This window comes from Aptenodytes patagonicus, unplaced genomic scaffold (genome assembly GCF_965638725.1).
Source record: "Aptenodytes patagonicus unplaced genomic scaffold, bAptPat1.pri.cur scaffold_86, whole genome shotgun sequence".
NCBI classification, from domain to species: domain Eukaryota; kingdom Metazoa; phylum Chordata; class Aves; order Sphenisciformes; family Spheniscidae; genus Aptenodytes; species Aptenodytes patagonicus.
The window spans coordinates 80,002-101,078 of record NW_027472034.1 but is presented as its reverse complement, the minus strand read 5'-3'; the positions used below and the strand labels follow the sequence as shown (position 1 = coordinate 101,078).

The 21,077-nt window shown below is 63.4% G+C and overlaps 1 protein-coding gene across 1 annotated transcript in view; it reads left to right on the top strand.

The window, feature by feature from the left end:
* Positions 1 to 21,077, top strand: part of SND1 (staphylococcal nuclease and tudor domain containing 1) — a 138,256-nt gene that overhangs the window by 51,980 nt on the left and 65,199 nt on the right. Inside the window, exon 12 of the mRNA XM_076363753.1 lies at positions 13,225 to 13,325. Coding sequence (XP_076219868.1) covers positions 13,225 to 13,325 — 101 coding nt within the window. The remainder of the gene's footprint in view (positions 1 to 13,224; positions 13,326 to 21,077) is intronic.

The following is a 21,077-nucleotide window of genomic DNA, read 5'->3' as shown; positions in this document are numbered from 1 at the left end:
GTCCGCAAGCACCGTGTGTCTGTTGGGCTTAGCCGTGCCGTGCCCGCTGCGTGCACCCCGGGGCTGCTGCTGGGAAGTGCCTTAGGGCTTGTCTCATGGGTGCCGTCCCTGTGCCGTGGGGACCCTCCTCGTGGGTGCTGTCCCTGCACCGTGGGGACCCTCCTTGTGAGTGCTGTCCCTGCATGGTGGGGACCCTCCCTGCGGGTGATGTCCTTGCACAGCGGTGACCTTGCCTCATGGGTGCCGCCCCTGTGCCATAGGGACCCTCCTCATGGGTGCTGTTCCTGCATCCTGGGGACCCTCCTCATGGGTGCTGTCCTTGCACAGCAGTGACCTTGCCTCGTGGGTGCACGGTGGCAGCTCTGGAGGGCTGGTGTGACACTAGAGGGAGCTGCACTTTAGGAATTGTGGAGCTGGATGCACACACACCCCCCACCCCCCCCCCCCCCCCGATCCCACCCCATCCCACCCCACCCCATTGCAAAGCAAGTGGCACCCACTCCAGGGAGCGGGACCTGCTCCCGGCAGCCTGGCCACCCCCTGCCAGGGTGACCGCTCACACCCCCATAGCTGTCCCCTGCCCCCCTGCGGCGTAGCGTGGTCCCTTTGCCATCCCGGAGCAGGTTTGCTTTAGTACATGGACATGGAGTGGGGTCAGAACAAGCCATCCCTTGCCCCTAGGCGGTGTGCACGCGGGCAGGGACCTGCCGGGCTTCGCACGCACGTGTGTAAGAGATGCTAAGTGTGAGCTGGGAGCTGCTTGTGCGCGGGCTCCCGAGGTATCGGCAACCCCGACTCCCCTGGGCCGGGGGGCTGGGGCTCCCCCGGGACTGTTGCCTGCCTGTGGCCAGTGCCGCGGGAGGGCAGCCCCTGCCTAGCCCCTGCCGAGCCCCGGCTGCTCCGGTCCTGGCACGGGGGGGATGCGTTTTGCCAGCAAGGACAAAAGTCCTCTGGCTGCAGCAAGCCATCTGTCCTCAGCTGCCCTCCTGTCCTCGTTCTGACACCTCCCGGTGCATGTGCTCTGGCTGTGCCGCAGGCAGTGTGCTGTCTGGTGTGGGCAGCGTGCCATCCGGTGCAGGCAGGAGTGCTGTGAAGGCAGCAGGGGCTGTGTTTGGGGTCAGACACCTCAAAAGCACCATCTTGGCACGATGGGATCCCATGAGATCCCGTGATCCCCTCTCCTCTGCGGTTTGGGGGTCATCGCCACCCTTACCAGCTTCAGGCAGATAAAATTAATTGGAAATTAATAAATCTTACTGCTGTGTACTGCTCTCCCAGTATATCACGCTCCTGGTTGCATGGCAGCTCCCGTGGGACGTCCCTCTCGTTGCCCGGCCCGGCAGGGAAGCCCTCACCGGTGCATGGTACCGTGCCCAGCTCTGGCTCCGGGTGGGCAGTGAGAGCCTGGAGCAGCGGGATGGGCTTTGCCACGGCTGCTTTAGTGGGTCTGTGGGCATTTGAGGGGAGCAGGGGCTCGGGGACCCGGAGGCGGCTGGGCCGGGGGGTGGCTGCGGTGCCGGATGGTGAGCGTGGCTGTGGCCAGGGGAAGGGCTGCGGTGAGGAGGCAGGCAGGCAGGCAGCAGCCCGGGCCTCCTGCCCTGCGGTCGTGCCCCACTCTCGCCCATGCCCGTGTGTGCTGGCCCTGGGCAGCAGCCTCGAGGGACGCAGGTTTGCTGGGGCGGGCGAGCAGCCAGCCCTCCTGGTGCTCCCAGGCACCCTGCTGCCTGTCCCACTGCCCGCCCGTCCGTCTGTGCCGCCCTCCGTAAGGGCTTTCCAGCTCCTTCCAGCACGAGCCCCCATTCATGGCCGGGAGAGGCTGAAACCCAGCCCGGGGGCAGGGGCGGCTGTGCTCCCCCAGGCTGCCTGCACTGGGCTGCCGGACGCTGCCAGCCTGGCACAGCGGACGGAGGCCTTGGCTCTCGCTGCCCGTTTTCCACCACCTTTCCTGCCTCCTTCCCTGGCCGCCTGCCCCCCCCTCCCCCCCCCCCCCCCGCCCCCGGCTCCCTGCCCTCCAGCCCTGTGGCAGGAACGCCGCGTCTCCCCCGATGCGCCGCCTCCCCGTGCCGTGGCACAGAGCTGCCCGTGCTGCCTGTCCTGCAGAAACGCAGGGGCAGCGCGATAGCTTCCCCCAGGCCCCTGCAGTAAAAACAAACCGCTGCGATTGCTTCCAGAAATAATTCCCTCTGTCCCCTCTCCCTCTGGAGAAAGCACCGAAGGGAGAAGAGGAAGAAATATCACCACGGCTGCAGCGGCCCCTTTGCTTTTGGTTCGTGCAGCACTTATCACGTTAGGAGAGGAGCCAGGCTGCGGGGAACCACACCTGAATTCCCAGGGCCCTGGAGATAGAGGGAGTATAATATATTTCTCTCTTGCCCTTTCATCAAAGCAGCACAAAGTTTCTAAAGCTGGGATTTTTATGGCGCGTTGCTTCTCCCTTTAACAGACCTGGTTTGTTTTTCTTGACTCTTCTGCCGGCTTTCGCTGTGCCGATGCCGGCTCCCTGCGCCACCGCAGCACGCTCCCGGTGCAAGAGCTGCCGTGGCTCCTGCAAGGGAGCTGCACCCTCCTGGCAGGCACGGGAGTGACCCAGCGCAGTGGAATTTGCCCAGTGGCGTGGGATGAACCAGCTGCTGCGGCCCCGGCCCCACCGCAACACCCGCCAGCCTTCAGCTGCCATGCTCCGGTATGGATTTGTCTCCCGTGGTGGAATAAATGTCTGATGCACGTCGGAGCGGGGACGGCTCCCTCTGCACAGACACTGCCCATCGATTTCAGCACTGGGCATGCACCGCTGTTAAGCAGCTTTTTTTAATTATGCCATCGTGCAGGCAATTGAATTGAGTCTAAATGGGTGCTCTTGGCCCTTTCCTCTAATTAGCTGGGGGGGATTAATCATTCGGATGGAGGGAGATGGCACGAGGTAACTCGGGGAAAAATATCCCCTGTGCATGGAAGCGATTCAGTCCCTTCCTTAAGGGCTGCTCTGCAGCCGGCGGGGGGGCGGTGGGCGGAGGGGCTTTCCCTGTGGTGCTTGAGCACCCATGGGTGCCCGACAGGCTGCAGCCATAAGGATGTGGGGCTCTGCGGTGCACCGGGGTCCTCGCATCCCTGGCACCACCGCACCCATCCCCTCCGCAGGGTGCCTGTGTTCGGTGCCTCCAGCCTTGGTGCTGGAGGCTGTGAGTTTGGTGGGGACCCAGTGAGGTGCCTGGGGATGCCAGGAGGCGGTGACACTGGGGTGAATCCCGTTACCTGCCCTGCAGTGGGCACCGGGTGGGAGGGCAGCTTCGGCGGGCAAAGGCGGGCAGCAGCCCCCCCACTGCCAGGCTGGAGGTGGGGGTGCCCGTTTCTCACCCCCCTGCACCCCGTCAACCACGTGGCTACAAGCGGAGGCTTGTGCGGGGCCAGGGCGAACCCCCAAAACCACGACGTGCTGCTGATACTTTATTTTATGCCTCTGGCCCTGGGGATAATTTCACCTGTTCAGCCAGCCCCAGTGAGTCGTGTGTACCCGGCAGTGCTGCCCGATGCCCCTGCCCCAGCCCCGAACCCTGGCACTGCGGGCGCGAGCATCCTGCTCCTGCCACGGCAAAGGGGCTCCCGGGTCCAGGCTGGTGCAGAGGGCCCTGGTGCTCCCGTGGCACAAGGACAGGAGGTGCGTGGCTTCACCGGTGTGTGCCGTAGCCAGTCCCTGGATTGGCAGGGCGTGCAATCGTGCCGTGCACGGTCGTCCCCGGATCGATGGGGAGGTCGATAATTGGAGACTGGCAGGCCGCGCGTGGCTGATGCCGAGGGATGGGAGGAGGAGCGTGCCTGAACCGTGGCTGTGCCTCGTCTTCCCCCCTCCCGGGCAGAGGGGTGTGCGGGTGGCCTGCCCTCGCCCTCCATCCTGACACCTGCACTGATTTATCTGCAAAGCTTCAGCTTATTTTTAATGCCTGGGGATTTGTTAGCGATGCAGCTCAGGGATGGAGGCTCATCAAAGGGAAGGCTGACAGCGAACTGATAACACCTCTCCTCTGCGAGAGCCTGCGAGTACGAACCCGAGCCCCCAGCGTACCTGGAAAGCAGCAGCTGGGGGTTTCCCTGCAGTTCTCCAGTGCATCCACCTGTGTCTGGTCAGATAGTGTGGCTCAGAGGCACTGGGATGCTTCCCGGGATGCTCCTTTTGGGGTTACCCAAAGCAGCGTTCCCAGTGCCAGCACCGCTGGCAGACCTGGGAAAAACAGGGGACGGGGTTTGACTGGGGAAAACGTTTCCCCCTGGAACATCATCCCTCTCCCCGGAGGAGGGAAGGCTTTTGCAGACTTTTGCAGATTTTTGCCCTGATGGGCACTTTTTGCTGCATGTTACTGGCAGCCTGCAAACTCAGGGAGAGCTGGCGGCACGGCACGGCACGGCAGCAGCCACCTAATGCGGCGATGGTTGGGGTGCAGCCGGGGGTTTGTTGGAAGGTCCCACTTTCTGCAGAGCGGTGTGGCCAGGTGGGATGGGGACAGTGCACAGCGAGGGGCGGCCGCTGCTCCCCAAACGCAGCCAGTGCTGGTGGGGGGATGCAGGCGCCGCCACCCGCACCGCAAACAACCGCACCCGGCCCTGGGGAAGCTGCGACCAACCGCGCGTGCCCTGTCTTGCCGGCCATGTGCCGGAGCCGGGATCCTGTGCCGAGGAGGCTTTGCAGGGCGGCGGCTCCAGAGCTTCATGGAAACAGGCTGCGTCATTGCCGCTGCTTTCCGGCGTGTGAAGTTGGGGAGGATTTTGCTGTTCAAAGCCTTCTGGAGAGCTGGCTGCTCCCCAGTGCCGAACTTGGGAGAGATCTTCTCCCGACTGTGTTCTGTTTGGAATAAACAGTGCATGCAGATGCAGACGAGCAGGAGGGGAGAAGTCTGCCGGCGCGCTCAGCTCCGGGCACTGCAGCAGGCTGAAATGGCTCCCTGACAGCAGGGAGGGTGAAGAGAGCAAAATGTGGTTGTTCCTGGCGTAATGACCAGAAATTCGGGGCCATTTCCTCTCCGTGCATCTATTTTCCTCCTTCCCATGCTTCCTCAGATGGCTCTGCCGGGCACTTCCATTGCCAGGCTGCAGCCCCATATTATTCGCGGCTCCGGCAGAGCCTGCCCCAGCAAGGTCAGTCCTACCCTGGGGCTGCTCGTTCGGCTTGGCTGGGCTCGGCTTGGCGGGGCTGGGCTCGGCCACTCGGGGCTGCAACCCGGGGAGGGGGGGGGGCTCGGTAGCCCTGCTGCTGCTGGAGCCGGTGGGCAGGAGGGAACACAGAGCCCCGCAGCCACTGCAGGCTCCACTTTGGGCAACGGTTGAGGCTCTGCAGGCTCCGTGGGGGCTGCTTTGCAGCGTGGTGACTTGGAGCATGCCCCGTACCACATCCCAGGCTCTTTACACACCTTCCTAGGAGGGACCGTGATGGGAAGATCTGGGGAGGGGAGGTGGAGGGGGTTAACAAAGAGCTTGGTGAAGCCAAAGGCAAACCAAGCGGGCTCCTGCTTGCCGTTCCCAGCAAAGCACCCTTCCTGCAGCGGGACAGGTGGTGAGGCTGGGCAGAGCCAGCACACACGGCCCTCGGGAAGGAAACTGCCTGTCCGGAGGGAAAACATGACGCTGGAGCTTTCCCCCGGGGGTCCTGCTGCCCCCACTGTGCCTCCTGCATCCCCTCACCCCGCCGGGATTCACGGCTCCACTGGGCACGGCGGCAGCTCTTGCTAATAGAGGCCACAACATGGCATCTATTTAGTGTCCTGCCAAGTCACGGAGGAAGCGTTGGTCCTGCAGGGCTCTGTTAGGGATGGGGTGAGCCTTGGGCCAGCCGGCCGCAGGCGGCTGCTCCAGTATTGTTCAGGTCGTGCTGAGCCGTGTCGGCGAGGAAGGGTCAGGCTGCAAGTGAGTGATCAGCCCCGGCTCGTGCCTGGTGTGGTGGAAGAGCTGGAGGAGGGTTGCAGAGCATCCAGGCATGTAGGACCTGCTGTCCAGCCCCGTCCTCCCCCACTGCTTTGTTTTCTCTCTTGCTTCACTTGCAGCAGATGCTGTCACCGCTCTGCTCCGGGATCCTGTGTGCCGGAGCGTGGCACACAGAATCATTATAGAATCATAGAATCATTGAGGTTGGAAAAGACCTCTAAGATCATCGAGTCCAACCATCAACCCAACACCATCATGCCCATTAAACCATGTCCCTAAGCGCCTCATCTACACGTCTTTTAAATACTTCCAGAGAATTTAAAAGAGTACATCTGGAGTCCACCAGTGCCTCTCCACGGCGTCCTGCACCACGGTGCGGAGCTTTCCCCTAACGGCGTCTTCCCTGGGGCAGCACCCTGAGGTTGGTCCTGGTGCCAGGCTGGGGTGAGCAGGACACGGGTGTCCCAGGCACATCTTCTCCCGTGGAGGTGGCGGGGCTGCAGCTTTGCTCAGGCCTCGGGACCCCATGTCAGCATCCGCCGGGCAGGGGAGAGCGAGCTGCGGGACCAGCCGTGGGTCAGCACCGGGGATGCTTTTCCACCCCACAGGGATGAGAGCAGCCGGTTCTGGGCTGTCTGAGGTGCGAATGGAATACGTGGGTTTAGTTTGTGGGTGGCATCAGCCACATCCCCGCTGCTCCCGGTCTTGTCCCCGGGAAGGGGAGAGGAGAAATAAAATAGGCAAAAATCGGGGCTGTGGGACTGCCCCAGTTCCCTCAAAAGCAGCCCTTGCTGGTGCTGGGAGCAGTGGTGTGTTACTGGGCACCGCCGTGGCTGGGCACCGACCACGGCAGAGCATCCTCCGGCGGGGTGTCTGCCCGCACCCATGAGTGCCCTCCCCAAGCTGGAGCTGCAGCGGGGGCGTGTGCCCCCGCCCGGGGTCTGCAGGGCCCCTCCTGCCTGGAGGTGCTCTCTGCCCCCGCAGAGGCAGGCGGGCTCATCCCTCTGGGGAGGGATGGGCAGAGGTGGGGGCCAGGACGGGTGCGGGGCAGTGGGGGCAGCACCCGTGTTTTGGTGCCTGCAGGTGGGAGGGGGGCAGGGGCAGGCTCCGTGCCGTGCCGGTGACATCCCTCACTGCTCCCCTCATTCCAGCCTGGCCCGGAGGACTCAGAGGGGACTGTCCCCTGCCGTGGGGACATGGGGCGCAGCAGGGAGGAGGGGGCCAGGCTGCAGCGGGTGGGTGCAGGGTGGGTGCATATGGCAGGGGTGGGTGGCAGACCAGACTTGCTCTGCTATAATTACTGTCTGAAACGCCTGCGGATCTCCCAGCCCTTCTTTGTCACAAACTCGCAGGGACTATTTTTACCTCCCCTGCGAGCTCGTGCCGCATGTCAGGGGCCGTGAAGGGGAGCTGGCCGCCCGCCTCCTGCCTCTGAGGCTGGGAGGATGCTCCCAAAGATCTGCCTGCGAGCACCAGCCTGGCCAGCGAGCCGAGGACCACGTGCTGGGGACCACATTGTTGGGACCATGATGCTGGGGACCGCGTGCCAGGGACCACGTGCTGGGGACCAAATGCTGGGGACAGCGTGGCAGTGACCGTGTGTTGGGGACCACATCGTTGGGACCATGACGCTAGGGACAATGTGCCGGGGCCACATGCTGGGGGTCACATCCTGGGGTCCACGTGCTGGGGACCACATCATTGGGACCATGATGCTAGGGACCACATCCTGGGGACCATGTGTTGGGGACCACATCACTGGGATTATGATGCTGGGGACGGTGTGCCGGTGGCCAAATCCTGGGGACCACGTAGTTGGGACCATGATGCTGCGGACCGCATGCCAGGGGCTACATGCTGGGGACTACATCACGGGGACCACGTGCTGGGGACCACATCATTGGGACCATGATGCTGGGGACAGTGTGCCAGGGGCCACATGCTGGGGGCCCCATCCTGGGGACCACGTGTTAGGGACAGCATGCCAGGGACTGCACGCTGAGGGCCACATCACAGGGACCATGTGCCGGTGACCCCATGCTGGAGACCGTGTACCAGTCAGCACGTGCTGGGGACGCGGTGCTCGGCACCCCGGGCACAGTTCCTCCTCCTGCTGCAAGTGTCAGCACGGGTTTTTGGCACCGACGGCCCCGTGTTTCCCAGGGGCCATGTCCTCCCTGCACACCCTCGCATGAGAGCCAGTGGCGAGGCATAGGGCACATGGGGACAGGGACAGGGACATGGCTCGCCAGCCCTGGCTCGGCCACCCTTTCCCCGCACCCCGCGCCAGGGTGCCGGGCACCTCAGTGATGGGCGAGTGCAGGCAGGGGCTGGCGGGTCTGGTGCAGCCCCGGCTGGTGGTGGGGGAGCTGGGGCGGGTGACATTGAACGCGTTGGCTGCACAAAGGCATGTGAATCTCTGTAGTGCCATTCTTCTCGGGGCTGGATCTCCTCCAGGGAGGAGAGCTGGCGGAGTGATTTAATTCACACTGACTGCAGCTGACCTTGGAAACCCGTGGATAGACGGCTGCCATCGACGCTGGCTGGTGTTGGGAGGGAGCGAGAGCCCGCTGCGGGTCCCATGGGTGCAGGAGGGATGGAGGGAGCCAGGCAGGGACGCTGTACAATCGGCCAGGCACCCCACATCCCACCCCGGTGTCGGCCACCCCCTGCCCTCCCGGCCCCTCAGCGGTGCTGGCAGCCACGGGGAGCTCTGCACGTCGCGCTCTGCACCCAGGAAGCCCTTTGCTTTTTATACCCCCGTGAAATATTGACCGAGCTGCAGGTCTGCGGGGTGGCAGTGATGGCCGCTTACGTTCATGCCCGGTGTCGAAGGGACCCAGCTCACAGCCACCCGTGTGAGACCGTGGTGGCTCTGCGGTCGGGTGCCCCGGTGTGCTTTTCCTGCAGCTTTGGGTCCCTGTGGGTGGCAGATGGGTGAAGCCGGGCTCAGCGTGGGCACAGCACAGCTCTGCGGGGCAGCTGCGGGAGCCCGGAGCGGAGCCCCAGAGCTGGGCACTGCTGCTCGCAGTGTCCCCTGGTGTTTCTGGGCTGGGGGTTGGGGTCTGTCACAGCTAAAAGCGGTCAGGTGGGGCTGGGCTGGGACGAGCAGCTCCCCAAGCTCGGGTGTATGGCTGTGGGAGGTGCCCAAGCCGGGGCTGGGGGTGCAGGAGGTGCCCAAGCCGGGGCTGGGGGTACAGGAGATGCAGGAGTCGCCTGAGCTGGGGCTGCAGGAGGTGCCTAAGACGGGACTGGGGATGCAGGAGGTGCAGGGGATGCCCAAGTGGGGCTGGGGGTGCAGGACGTGCCCAAGCCAGGGCTGGGGGTGCAAGAGGTGCCCGAGCCAGGGGCAGTTGATTTTCCACTGGTGAAAACAACGTGCCCAAGGTGAGCATTATCCCTCTGAGAGCAAATATGGGGCAATGGGAGCACCTTTGCATGCACCAAACCGCCTTCCCAGGTCAACGGTGCCATTAGCTCCATCAACATGCTGCAAAATACACCCGGGACCTGAGCCAGGGGGAGAAACCTGCCCGTGGCTGCAGGCAGCGAGCTGGGATCGTGCCGTGCTCCCTGCGTGTCCCTTCTCTGCCCAGGGCCGGTGTATGAAGCTGCTGCCAGTGGGTGCTGGGAACGGTGCAGAGGTTGGCACAGTGAGGATGTCCCTTTTCTTGCTGGGACATGAGGAGCAGGGAAGCAAGAAGCAAAACGTGCACTTCGGGTGTGCTTTCCTGCCTGTTTGCTGCCTTTAATTGCCCCAAGCTGGCAGCTGTGGAGGGGACACTTAGGGGGCAGCTCTACCCCAGGGGCTGCGGGGCATTAGCAGGAGAGGGACCAAGATGCTAATTATGGGAAGGTTTTGATTCCTGGTTTGCAGCTGGCTCCCGCTGCTGTCGCACTGCTGACGGCGGCTCCTGGAGCCCCGTTTGGGTCCTTCGATACCCAGGGGCTCGGTCATAGTGCCATGGGTGCTTTCACGGCACCTTTCATCTTGGGAGCACCATGGGAGGTGGATAAAAGCTGCGGCTGGAGCTCAGCACCCTGCGGGGACGGGAGTGTCGGAGGCTAAGCCTGAGTCTTGGCACGACAGGGTGCCCATGTCTCCGCTGGCAGGTCCTCAGAGGTGCCAAGAACGAGGTGCCAGCTCTGCGAGAGCCCGCTCCATCCTGCAGCCCCTGGGTACCAGGACATGTGGCCAGTCCTGTGCCATGCCGTGCCACGCCGTGCCGTGGGTCTCGTTGGGTGGGTCTGTGGGGCCAGCTCCTGCCAGCCCTCCCCTGTGGGCACCAGCCCTGGGGGGGACCTCGCGTTTGCTGTCACTGCTGGGGCTGAGCTGCTGGGGAAGGCGGGGACAGGGCTGTTGCATCCCAGCCTCCCACAGTCCGGCTCAGCCTGAGGTGGTGGCAGCAGGGACAACAGTTTTGAGTTCTTTCATGCTGAATCCATAGGATGCTCTGAGTGTGCTTGTTCCTGCCCCGGGGGAGGGAGTTTTGCTTTTACGACTTGTCAGATGCAGCGGTGCTGGCACCGGTTAGGGGAGGACATGCCAGCTTTGTCACTGCAGCGAGCCTCAGCTGGGTCTGTCCGAGGGATGCAGTGCTTTGCAGCGCAATGCAATGCAACACAACGCAACAGTTTGCAACGCAACGCAACACTTTGCAATGCAACGCAACGCAACACTTTGCAATGCAACACAATGCAACACTTGGCAATGCAACGCAACGCAACACTTTGCAATGCAACACAACACGCTGCAACACGGTCCGATGCTTTGCAATGCAATGCAACACAACGCATCGCTTCCCCGCTGCAGGCTGAGGTGTGACACCCAGCCCGATCCCCCCTCGCTCTTCCCCAGGCCATGATGATGCAGGATCCGAGCCCGAGCTGTGGGATCATGCATGCCCTGTCCCCCTGGGGCTGCAGGCGAGCTCCTTGCCAGCCGACACCGGCTGCCCGACGGTCTTTTGCCAGACCCTTTACCTAATTCCAAGCAAGGTGTTTCCCAAGTGAGCTGTGCCTCGCTGTTGAGCCAGATGACATTTAAAAAGCCCTGTAGTAGCTTGAATTTCCTAACCTGCCTCTCAGAGTAATTGTTGTCTTTTTTTCCCCACCAGTTGTTATGACAATAGTTTAGCTGGGAGGAATTGCTTTAACCTCTCCCCTTAATTGGCTCTTCCCTGCCAGGGCCCCCTCTTCTGCTGCTGCAAACCTTGATTAGCTCGGCTGTACGAGGGAGCGAGCTGACGGCGGGGGTTTGTCAGGCAATCGTACCTTTTTTGCATTTTTATGCTCATTTAAAAAGCGAGGCTTGGGAAGAGCCGACAGTTTTCAAGGGTTTACGGATGTTCCCTCGCACCACCGAGCTGGAAGCCTGTCTGTCTCCCTTTGACTCAATCTGCCGGCGCTGAGAGCCAGCGGCACGGGGCCGGCATGGTGCCGTGCGGCAGCACACCTGGAAAAAACCTGTAGTGCCTAAATACAGCTCCACCTCTGGGCCGGGGTGGCAGGAGGCAGCACCAGGACTTCCCTGGGGAGCCCCATGTCACCCACGTGTCCCCCTGTGTCCCCCAGCCCAGGGCAGCCTCAGCCTCCTCTGGCTGAAGTGCCAGTAAAACGGTGAGGAAGGTGCTTTTCTGGGGAAGCAAGGTGGTGGGTTTGGGTTGGATTTGCATAGAAATGGCGCGTACAGATGTGGGATTGTGTTAAGTGTTCGAGCACTCGGGCTTTGACTCCGGTTTCTTTTTCCCCGCTGTTTATTTTATGGCCATGGCTGGGAGTTGCAGCTCCGTGTTGCTGCGCAGGCAAGCGCTGGTGCTGCCAGTGCTTCCGATGCTCCCAGCCCCGGTGTTCTCTGCCCCGCACGCTGCCGCCCCGCAGCCATGCGTATCCCGACCCGGGGGCGAAGCTGCAAGAGCGGCCAGTGATTCAGGCAGCATTGCAGGACATGCACTGGAGCCGGGGTCCCCAAATCCTGGGAGCAGGGAGGAGGGCAGGCAGCGCGGCCGGGAAGGGAGTAGCGCCGAGGATCGGGATGTGCAGGTGGGGCAGTGGTGTCTTTCCAACCCTGCCAGGGAACTGCCGCGCTCTGGCGGGGACACTGACGGCTTTTCCAGCCCTCCTGCCCCACGCCTGCTGGGACAAAGCCCTTGCTGCTGCAGTGAGCGGGCACGAGCCTCCTGTGACCTTCGCTGGCCTGGTCACCGAGCCCTGCTCATATGGGGACAAGATTGCTGGGGAGGGGGCGGATGTGGCAGCACAGCTCCCTGGTCTGGTCCGGGGGTCCAGCTGGATCACGAAGGCCTGGTGCAGGATGGAAATGCTGATTGCTTGTAATGGGCGCTGGGATGTGATGCCCTGGAGCTGCTGGAGGGGGTGATGGCCAAGAGCTGCTGGGAGGGTGACGCCTGGGGGCTGCGGTGCCAGCAGCCTGAGCCACGATCTCACCCATGAGCACCTCTGCACCCGCCAGCTTGTCCCGAGCCCTGGTGCAGTGGGAGGGAGATGCAGTTCTCCAGCAGAAGTTGCCCCCCCAAGGTGGACCCCCACTAGCTGATGTGCACGAATGCCGCGGCTGCCCCTGTCTGTTGGAGGACGGGAGCGATGACGGTGCTTGTCCCCGGCACGGCTGAGTGCCAGCCGGGTGATGCGGGGCGGGCAGGTGGCGGTGGCATGGGCACAGCACACCCAGGGACAGCGCAGCTCTGCGCTGGGTACACGGCCGGGTTTCTGGGGCGCCCGGGGCTGCTCCCTGCCTCACCGAAGTGTTTTGCAAACCGGCCTCCGCATCTCGCTCGGCGTGGCGCCGGCAACGCTGATGCCAGCTGACAGCTATGGCTTAGGGAGCTGTGCTTTCATCTACCTGCAGGTACAGGCGAGCTCTCCTACTAGAGGCCAAAATGCAATTACCCGTAAACCAGGAGGCATCGGGGCTGGCTGCACGCTTGGGATCCCTGCCGCGGCTCTCCAGCACACGGGGAGCTCGCCGGTGCGCGGGGAGCTCGCAGGCGTGCCTGGCAGGAGCCGGGGTACCTCTGGCAGCGCGAGTGCCTGTACCAGGGGCGGCAGCTTGTCTGCCATGGGAGGCTCCTGGTTTAACGTGCCCGGCCCTGGCTCACATGCTGGTGTGTCAGATGTTGCTTCGCTGGCAGTACCATCGGTGCCAGCAGCCGGCTGGCAAATGGCTCCTTTACCTGGGCATGGGGAGGTGTAGGGCCTGGCCGGCCGACAGCGAGGGGTTTGGGCAGGGGGAGGATGGGGGTGTGCAGGGAGCCCCCAGGCTGGACTGACCCCGTGCCCATCTGTCTTGCCCAGGTGAACGTGACGGTGGACTACATCCGACCGGCCAGCAGCGCCACCGAGACCGTGCCTGCCTTCTCCGAGCGCACGTGTGCCACCGTCTCCATTGGAGGAATGTAAGTGTGGCCCTGGGGAACCGGGCAGAGTGCTGCAGCCTGGCGCTCGCCAGGGCTTTGCAGGGCTGTGCCACGCGCCGTGGGGCCACCAGGGACAGAGGGTGGCTCATCCTCATCATGGGGCTAGACGATGGCTAGACGGCAGGAGCCTGCTGTCCCGCTCTGCCCGGGGCCCTGCAGACCTGCATCCCCTACACTTGCCGCCCTCAGCTCCGGCAGTTTGGGGGTGCTGGGCTGGAGGACTCCCCCCCATAAGCCGGCCTCCTCGGGGAGCAGCATGGCCGGTGGGTTGCTTTGGAGGAACCATCTCTTTCTGCTGTATGTCCCTGGGATGTCTGTCCTTTCCCAAGGGACATCGCCCTCCCCGTGACACGGTGCAGCGGTGCAGGCTGTGCCAGAGCAGCCCCCCCCTCCCCAGCCCTGCCCCCAGTTTCTGTGCCGTGGGCAGGTTCGGTGGCTTTCCCCCAGGACATGGAGGTGCCGGGCTCCTCCGGTGCGGCCCTACGGAGAGGTTGTGCCGGCAAGGTGCGTGTCCGGATGGCAGCAGCTCCAGGAGCTGCGTAGGGATGATTTGTCATAGGCCATTTGCTTGCTTTTTCTTTTTTTTTTCCCCGTAGCAGCTATTTTGGAAAGCAACCAAAGTGCTGCAGCGCTGCACGTTTCTTCCCCTTAATCCAAGGTCTGGGAAAGCTGCAGAGCGTCGCGCTGCACGGGGAGATGCGGCTCCATGCCGCATGGGAAGCCAGAAAGCTCCCTGTCACCCCAGTCTGGTCTAATTGAGGCACTCGTGGAGTGACCTTCGGTGATGCTTGTCTCACGAGTGGGTTTAATTTCCACTCCAGTGGCAAAGGAGATCCAGCCCTGCCCGTGCCGGGGCTGGGGCTGCTCCGCGCTCGCTGCCGGGTCAGGCCGGGATGCTGCTCCCGGGTTGAAACCGCAGCAGCAGGAGCCTAAAGGGCTTTCCCAGATGGAGGTACTGGGCATGGTGGAGCCCAGCGGAGCAGCCTTGCTCTCCTGCGCTACCTGCACCAGCTTTAAACCCACCCGGTTTATTCAGTGGTGCTTTAACTGCATCCCCGGGGAGCTAATTCTCCAGCTGAGTGTGTCTCACCAGGTTTTTGGAAGGGACAGCCCGGCCGTTGCATTTTTGGGGCTGTTTGTAGGAAGATGATGTCTTGGGTCACTGGCAGTGCACAAGGAGGGGAGCGTGTGGTGCGAAACCCACCAGCCTCTCCCCGTGCCTGGTGGCTGCGGTGCTGCTGGCCCCAGGAGGCTCCCGGCAGCGCTTGTGCCGCACCCGGTGCGGTGGAGGGGCAGGATTTCCCATTTCAGGAGCATCTCGCTGAGTGCTGCCGCCTGCTCTTAGCGTCTCCAGCTGCAAATTGCTTTCAAATAGCTCCCGAGTTGCATCCCTGTTTCAGGAGGAAACCTGATGTGAATTTGCAGGGCTGCTGCTCGCATTGACTTCATTGCCATAATCAGGCATCAGCGGAGCGAGCACTGCAAGCGAGCGCTAGAGCGTCTCTGCAGCGTGCAAGCCTCCGGGGCACAGTGTGGGGCAGCCCCCTTGCTCCTGGCTGCCCGCGGCCCCGCCGCGGCGGTGCAGGTCGGTGCTGGGCGCAGGGTCCTTTGCCTGCCGCGGCCCCAGCAAAGGTGTGGGCGTAACAGAGCAGGGTCTGTGCCGTCCAGCCCGGGCCGTGCTGGGGACGGAGCAGGGAAGAAAGCCTGGCTTGTCCGCCTGGCATCTGGGCTGGGCTGAGCCTGCTTGGCAGGCTGAGCACGCCGGTGGCTCGCTGGGGCGGGCGGCCCGGGCAGGGGGCTAACCCCTGCCTGACTCCTGGAGCCTTCCTGGTTCCTGCCTAGCTGTTGTGGCTTTTGGTGCAGGCAGCCGGTGGTCCTGCAGCCCCCTGCCCGTGCTGGCAGCAGGGTGGGCAGGGGGGTGTCGTGCCAGCCGTCGGCTGCACCCCTGGGGTGGCACCTCTCCTTCCCCGAGCATGGTGGGAGGAGAGGGTCCACCCTCGGCGGTGGGCAGAGGACGGTTACCCATCCCCCAGCATCTGCTCTCCTCGGGGCGCTGGGTGGGTTTGCGGAGAGCAGCAGAGCAGCTTCTCCCGCCTGGTGTGCAGGCAGCCCTTGCTTCCAGCTCAAAGCAAACACTGTGCCACGCGTCCCCCTGCACTGCAAGCTTGGGGACCCGGAGCACAAACCCAGCTTCACCTGCCCGTATCTCTGCCCAACCCCCGGCTGCGGTGCCTGACTCGGTGTCTCCCGCGGAGGGGCTCCGAGCTGGCAGTGCCGGCTGCCCTCGCTGGCTCCATCACGCTTCTCCCTTCCAGCTCCCCAGCGTTTTCAGCTTGATCCCTGGCTGGGGAATGCCAGTGCCGCTGCCTGGCAAGGCTCTGCCCAGTGCCTGTGTGCCGCAACCCTCCCCGTCCCGCTCTGCCGGCGCCTGGTACGCCGTGTGCCTTGTCAGCTTTTACCGCCGCTGCCGGCACTGTTGTTCCCGGCTCATGTTTTCCTGCTGAGCACAGGTTAAGGTCAGAGGTTTGTGCTCGGCTGTCACAACAAAGCCGTGCTGACACGGAGAACAGGGTGAAGGGGCCGCGGCTGGCGGAGAAGGCAGCTGCCGGGACATCGGGAGTCCCACGGGCACCTCCTGTGCCGGTCTGGGCTCACAGGGACAGCTCATCCCACCACAGGTGCTGTTGGGAGGGTGCCCGTGCGCCTCAGGCGCAATTAACGTGGAGGCACCTGCAAAGTGGTGGCAGAAGGACCTGGGGACGATGGGGCAGGTCTGCTGCGACCAGCGGGAGTGGGTGCACGTGAGGGCTCTGGGTTCACACCAGCTTTGCTCTCCGAGCCCCACAGCATCCCGTGGCATCCCACAGCATCCCAGAATATCCCACGGCATCCCACAGCCTTCCTTGACATCCCACAGCATCCCATGGCATTCCGCAACATCTCACAGTATCCCACAGTGCCTGGCAGCACACCACAGCATCCTGCAGCATCCCGCAGTATCCCATGGCATCTACAGCATCCCGCAATGCCCCACGGCATCCCGCAGCGTCCCGCAGCATCCCACAGCATCCCATGACATCCAGCAGCATCCCACAGTATCCTGCGGCATCCCATAACATACCACAGCATCCCCGGGCACCCGACAGCATCCGGCAGCTCGTGGTCAGCGGGCACGGCGGGTGCTGGCTGCGGGGTGGGGGCCCCGGGTGCCTGTCTGTGGGGCTTGGTGCTCCCCAGGAGGCTGCCGAGAGCCCGGCTTCCTCCTGGGGAACGCGTTGGGATGCAGGAAGGGGATGCTGTCCCCAGCCCACCAGCGAGGCTGTAACTGGGAAGCAGGGGCTGCCGGCTGTGCAGGCACCCCGTAATCAGCCTCCTGTCGCCGGGCCCGGCTGAGCCTTTGCAGCCGCCATCGCCCGTCCTTGGGTCAGCTGCGCGCGTGGAGGTGGGGGCCGGCGCGGCCGCCGATGCGGGGCCGGCGGCTCCTGGCAGCCCTGGGGCGTGCTGCCGTGATCAGCGTGTCCTGCTCCCTCCTGTCCCCTCGCGTGACAGGCGGCTGCTAAATCAGATCATGGGGAAGCGCTGGCTCTCCTCTGGCTGGGGGACGTCCCTCGGGGTGGCCCCGGACCCCCTTTGCCTGGATTCTCAGCTGGTTCACAGGCAGAGCCTGGCTGTCGCCGCGCGGCAAGCAGCGAGGGGTCCCTTACCGACAGCCCTCTTGTTTGGGGTTCCGGGGGGCTGGATCCATCTGACACCCCAGGCGGGTCTTGCTCCGGGGGTCCCGTCCCCGCAGCCCTTCCCCGGGGGGACTCAGAGGCTGCCGCGATGCAAATTGCACAAATGCTTGGAAGAAAAAGCTACTAAAAATCATTAAAAAACAAACTTAAGGAAAGCCCTAAGCTATAAATCCATGCTGGGGGGAAGGGGGTATTTTCCCTGCAGGCAGCGGCGCCAGGATGCTGCATTTTGGGGCTAATTTGGCACAAATGGTGAGTTTTGGTGATGCCACCTCCGAGCATGGCGGGGGGGGTGCTCGTGCAGGGCTGGTTTTGGCAGCGCCAATGCGTGCCAGGCAGTGAGAGCTGGAGAGGTTTCGGTGGGTGAAAAGGCCACTGAAAGGCTTCCTTTTGGGATTTTCGGGGGGGGGGGGAAACTGTGAAATGAGTTTTGGTGCTGCCGGGGGAGCGGGCGGGGGGGGGAAGCTTGCAAATAGCCATTTTTTACTCCGCCGTTCTTTAAGTGGCAAGAACTGTATTTCACGGCCTAATAAGATTTTTTCCACAGCAAAGAGCTTTTCATCTGCGTTTTCATATTCCCATTCTTTAATCTGGGCTTAACTGGGGGATGCATCTTCCCTCTGTGCAGCCGCTCCAGCTCCTCTCCCCAGATGCTTTTATTTGAAGCAGGGGGGCTGCGGTTACCCCCCCTCCCTGTGCAGAGGCTGTGGGGAGAGGAGCAGGGAGCAGGGCTGGAGCATGATATTTAATTCACAGTCAGGAAATTTCTTCTTTAAGCTGTTATCCTTGCTCCCCTCTTCCTTGTCCTCTTTCTAGCAGCAGGAGGGGGATCGTTGCAGGTGCAGTGCACCCGCTGCAGCGCACCCGCCGCAGCGCATGCGCTGCGGCGGGTGCGCTGCAATGGATGCGTTGCAGCCGAACCGGTCACCCCTGAACCCTCCTCAATGCGCCCACTGCAACGCACCCGCTGCAGCAAACCCATCACGGTGCACCCGTCGTGCTTCCCTGGGTTCCCAGCACCCAGCCAAGTGTCAGGATCAGCCCCGGTGTGCAGTGCTGGGATTTCTGAGCCTTAAAAGCTCTAAACCTGGAACGAATTTGGGGTCCTCCCAGCATTTGCAGCCCTGGGGTTTTTTTTTTTTGCACTCGAGCAGCAGGATTTTGTGGCTGGGGGTGTTAGAAATGCTGGGATGCTGGCGCAGCTCTGGATTTCGTGGCTGGGGTTGTTGGCGATGCGGGGATGCTGGCATGGCTCTGCAAGCTCCAGCAGCTGCTCTCAGAGCATCCAGCCTCTCCAGTGGCTCAGGGAGGGTGACAAGGGGACACTTTTGCACTCCCCTTTCCAGGAATGAAGTAGGAGCATCCAAGGAAGCTGCTCAGAGCTGGGATCAAAGCGCAGGAGGGTGGGTTTGGTTTGTTTTTTAATGCAATCTTTGGCACTGCTTCCCCTGGCTGTGTACTGGGGTTCAGGGGCTGCTGGAGGCTGGAGGCAGCCTGCCCAAGGTGGCGAGCGGCGTGGGCTGGTCCTGCTCCATGCCACTGCTGGGAACAGGGTGCTGGGTGAGGTGCTCCAACCCGCTTCGGCTGCTCCACTGTCCCAGTGCTCGGAGGCTTTGCAGCATCGTGGCCACGCAGGTCTCCGGCCACGGGTGGGAGGTCTCGGTGCCGGCAGGGGCAGGCAGGGAGCTGCTCACATGAGGATGCCCGGGGACAGCCACCCGCTGCAGGTTGCAGGATGGGTTCCTGCTACAGCCGCACAAGGAGCGTGACCTGAGCCCTTGGGAGCATTTTGTGCAGGAGCCAGGCGTGGAGGCGATGCTCCGAGCCGGGGGGGGGGCACCGGGGGCTGTAGATGTTTCCCTGCCTGGTGCAATCCCAGGGCTTTTTGCTGTGCAGTGGATGGTGCTCAGCTCACTGAAGCCCAAGGTGCTGCGGTTTGGGTGTCTGAATATTTCCGAGAGGTGCATTTCCATATGCACTGTCGTCTCTCCGAGCCCCCTAACAGCACTCAGACGCGTCTCTGCAGGGCCAGACTCTGCCCTTCTCCTGGCTGGGGACATGTGGAGCAAGGCTGCACGCTGGAGGGCTGCGGCGTTCCTTGCCCACGCAGAGTTGGGGTCACGCAAGCACCAGGAAGGAGAGGCAGGATGGAGGGATGGTTGCAGCCTCGGGGGTGGGCACGGAGCTGCTGTTCCTTCCCGCGTCTCTCTCCTCACCCAAAAAGTCGGGTGATGATCCTGACCTTCTGCAGAGTGCTCCCATGCACTGGGGAGAGGACCCAGCCAGGGGCTGTTGTGCGGGTGACGGGGAGATAAATGCCCTTTGCAAAGCAGAGGGGCCAGCGGGAGGCCGGGGGACCGCTGATGCCGGGTGATGCTGATGGCCACGCTGCCAGCTCCACACCGTCCCCGGGGTGGGCTGGCAGCCAAAAGCCGTGGGATGCATGCTTTCTCCTCCACGAGGAAACCCAGCCCGGCCTTCCAGGGCGAGGGGCAGCTGTGAGCCCGGGGCGGTTTCATCGCCAGACGTGCCGGGGGAGCCAGCGGCACGGCACAGGGTATTTACCCCCGCCAGGGTCCTGTGGGGCTGGAGCGGGGACCGGCTGCCAGCACTTCGCTGTTCGCAGCAGAGCCGTGTGCGCAGCAAGCTACCTGCGTGGGCCGCGGTGCCAGGGTAAAGCTGGGCTCGCGCCCAGGAGCTGTGTAGGTTTTTGCAGCCCGAGCCTCTGGAGAGGGACCAGATTTCGCTGCTGCTTTGCAAGCTGCTCCCTCCTACGGGGAGGAGGTGTCTGCCGCCAGCCTCGTCCCCAGGAGCTGAGCCGTGAGGATGAGCTTTGCGAGGCTGCCGGTGGCTGGCTGAGGGCTGGCAGAGCTCGGCGCCTGGCCTGGCGCTGGCAGGGTGCCGGCAGGGACCTGGCTGGGCGAGGAGCAGGGCGGCTGCAAGCTGGGGAATTTGGAGTTAAGCCACTCGCACCCTTAAATGGTGCAACCGTGTGCTGCCATTCCCGACCCCCTTGGCTTCGGTGCAATACGGTCAGTCCTGGGGAGGAGATTTCTCCCCAGTACTGTCGTTCCTGTGGGCAGGATGGTGCAGGAGGCAGCCAGACGCTGCGGTGCATGTGGGGGTTTGCTCTTGGTCATGCTGGGGGTCCCTTGGGACTGAAGTGCCTTCTGTGGGCACTGGTGCTGAGATGGCATGAACGAGCACCGGAGCTGGGTCTCCCGGGGCCCTGGTTGCACCGGGGGGTTGAAGGACATCGTGCTCAGCACTGGCAAAGCACCGTCCCACGGTTCTGTTGCTGCAGAAGCTGCTGAGGGCAGCACGGCCTGGGTGGACGGGTCTGAAGCACTGCCAGGTGGGAAGGGCCGTGGGGCGCTCCCCGTCCTCCTTGGGGCTCTCCCCTCTCCCCAGATCATTGGTGGCCATTGCAGGCTGCAACTGGGTCCGGGTTGAGCCGTTCCCCTCTTCCGAGACCAGCCCTTTCACTCTGCCCACAGCAGCCAAGCAGATCTAGCACCTTTCCAGCCACCACCTTGGCCACATCCAGCCCGGTTGTTGCACTTGCTTGAGGCGAGCTCCTTGGCCGGATCAGAGCAAGCTGCCGGGCCGTTTCGTTGCCGCTGGGTGCGGACTGGGGTGGTGGGAAGATCGCCTCGCTGGTGCTGTGCGGCTGCCAGGGAACTGCAGGCAGCAGGCACCGATCGCGTGTCAAACCTGGGGGAGGAGGAGAAGCTCCCTCTCCTATCTCGCTGGCGTGTGCTGGAGCTGAGCTGCTCGTGCGTTCGCTGAGAAGGAGCTGGCATCCTTCGAGGAGCAGGGCTCGGCGTGTCAGGGGGACACGAGCACCGTGCCAGCCGGCTCCTGTGCCAGGAGAGGCTCACGGAGCACTCCACGAGGGTTTGGAGAGATGCAGAGCCACCGGTTTAACCCACCTCCGGTCCCTTGTGATGGCTGGCCCGTGCTGGGGAAGGGCTGCTGCGCTGCCAGGGAGCGGACA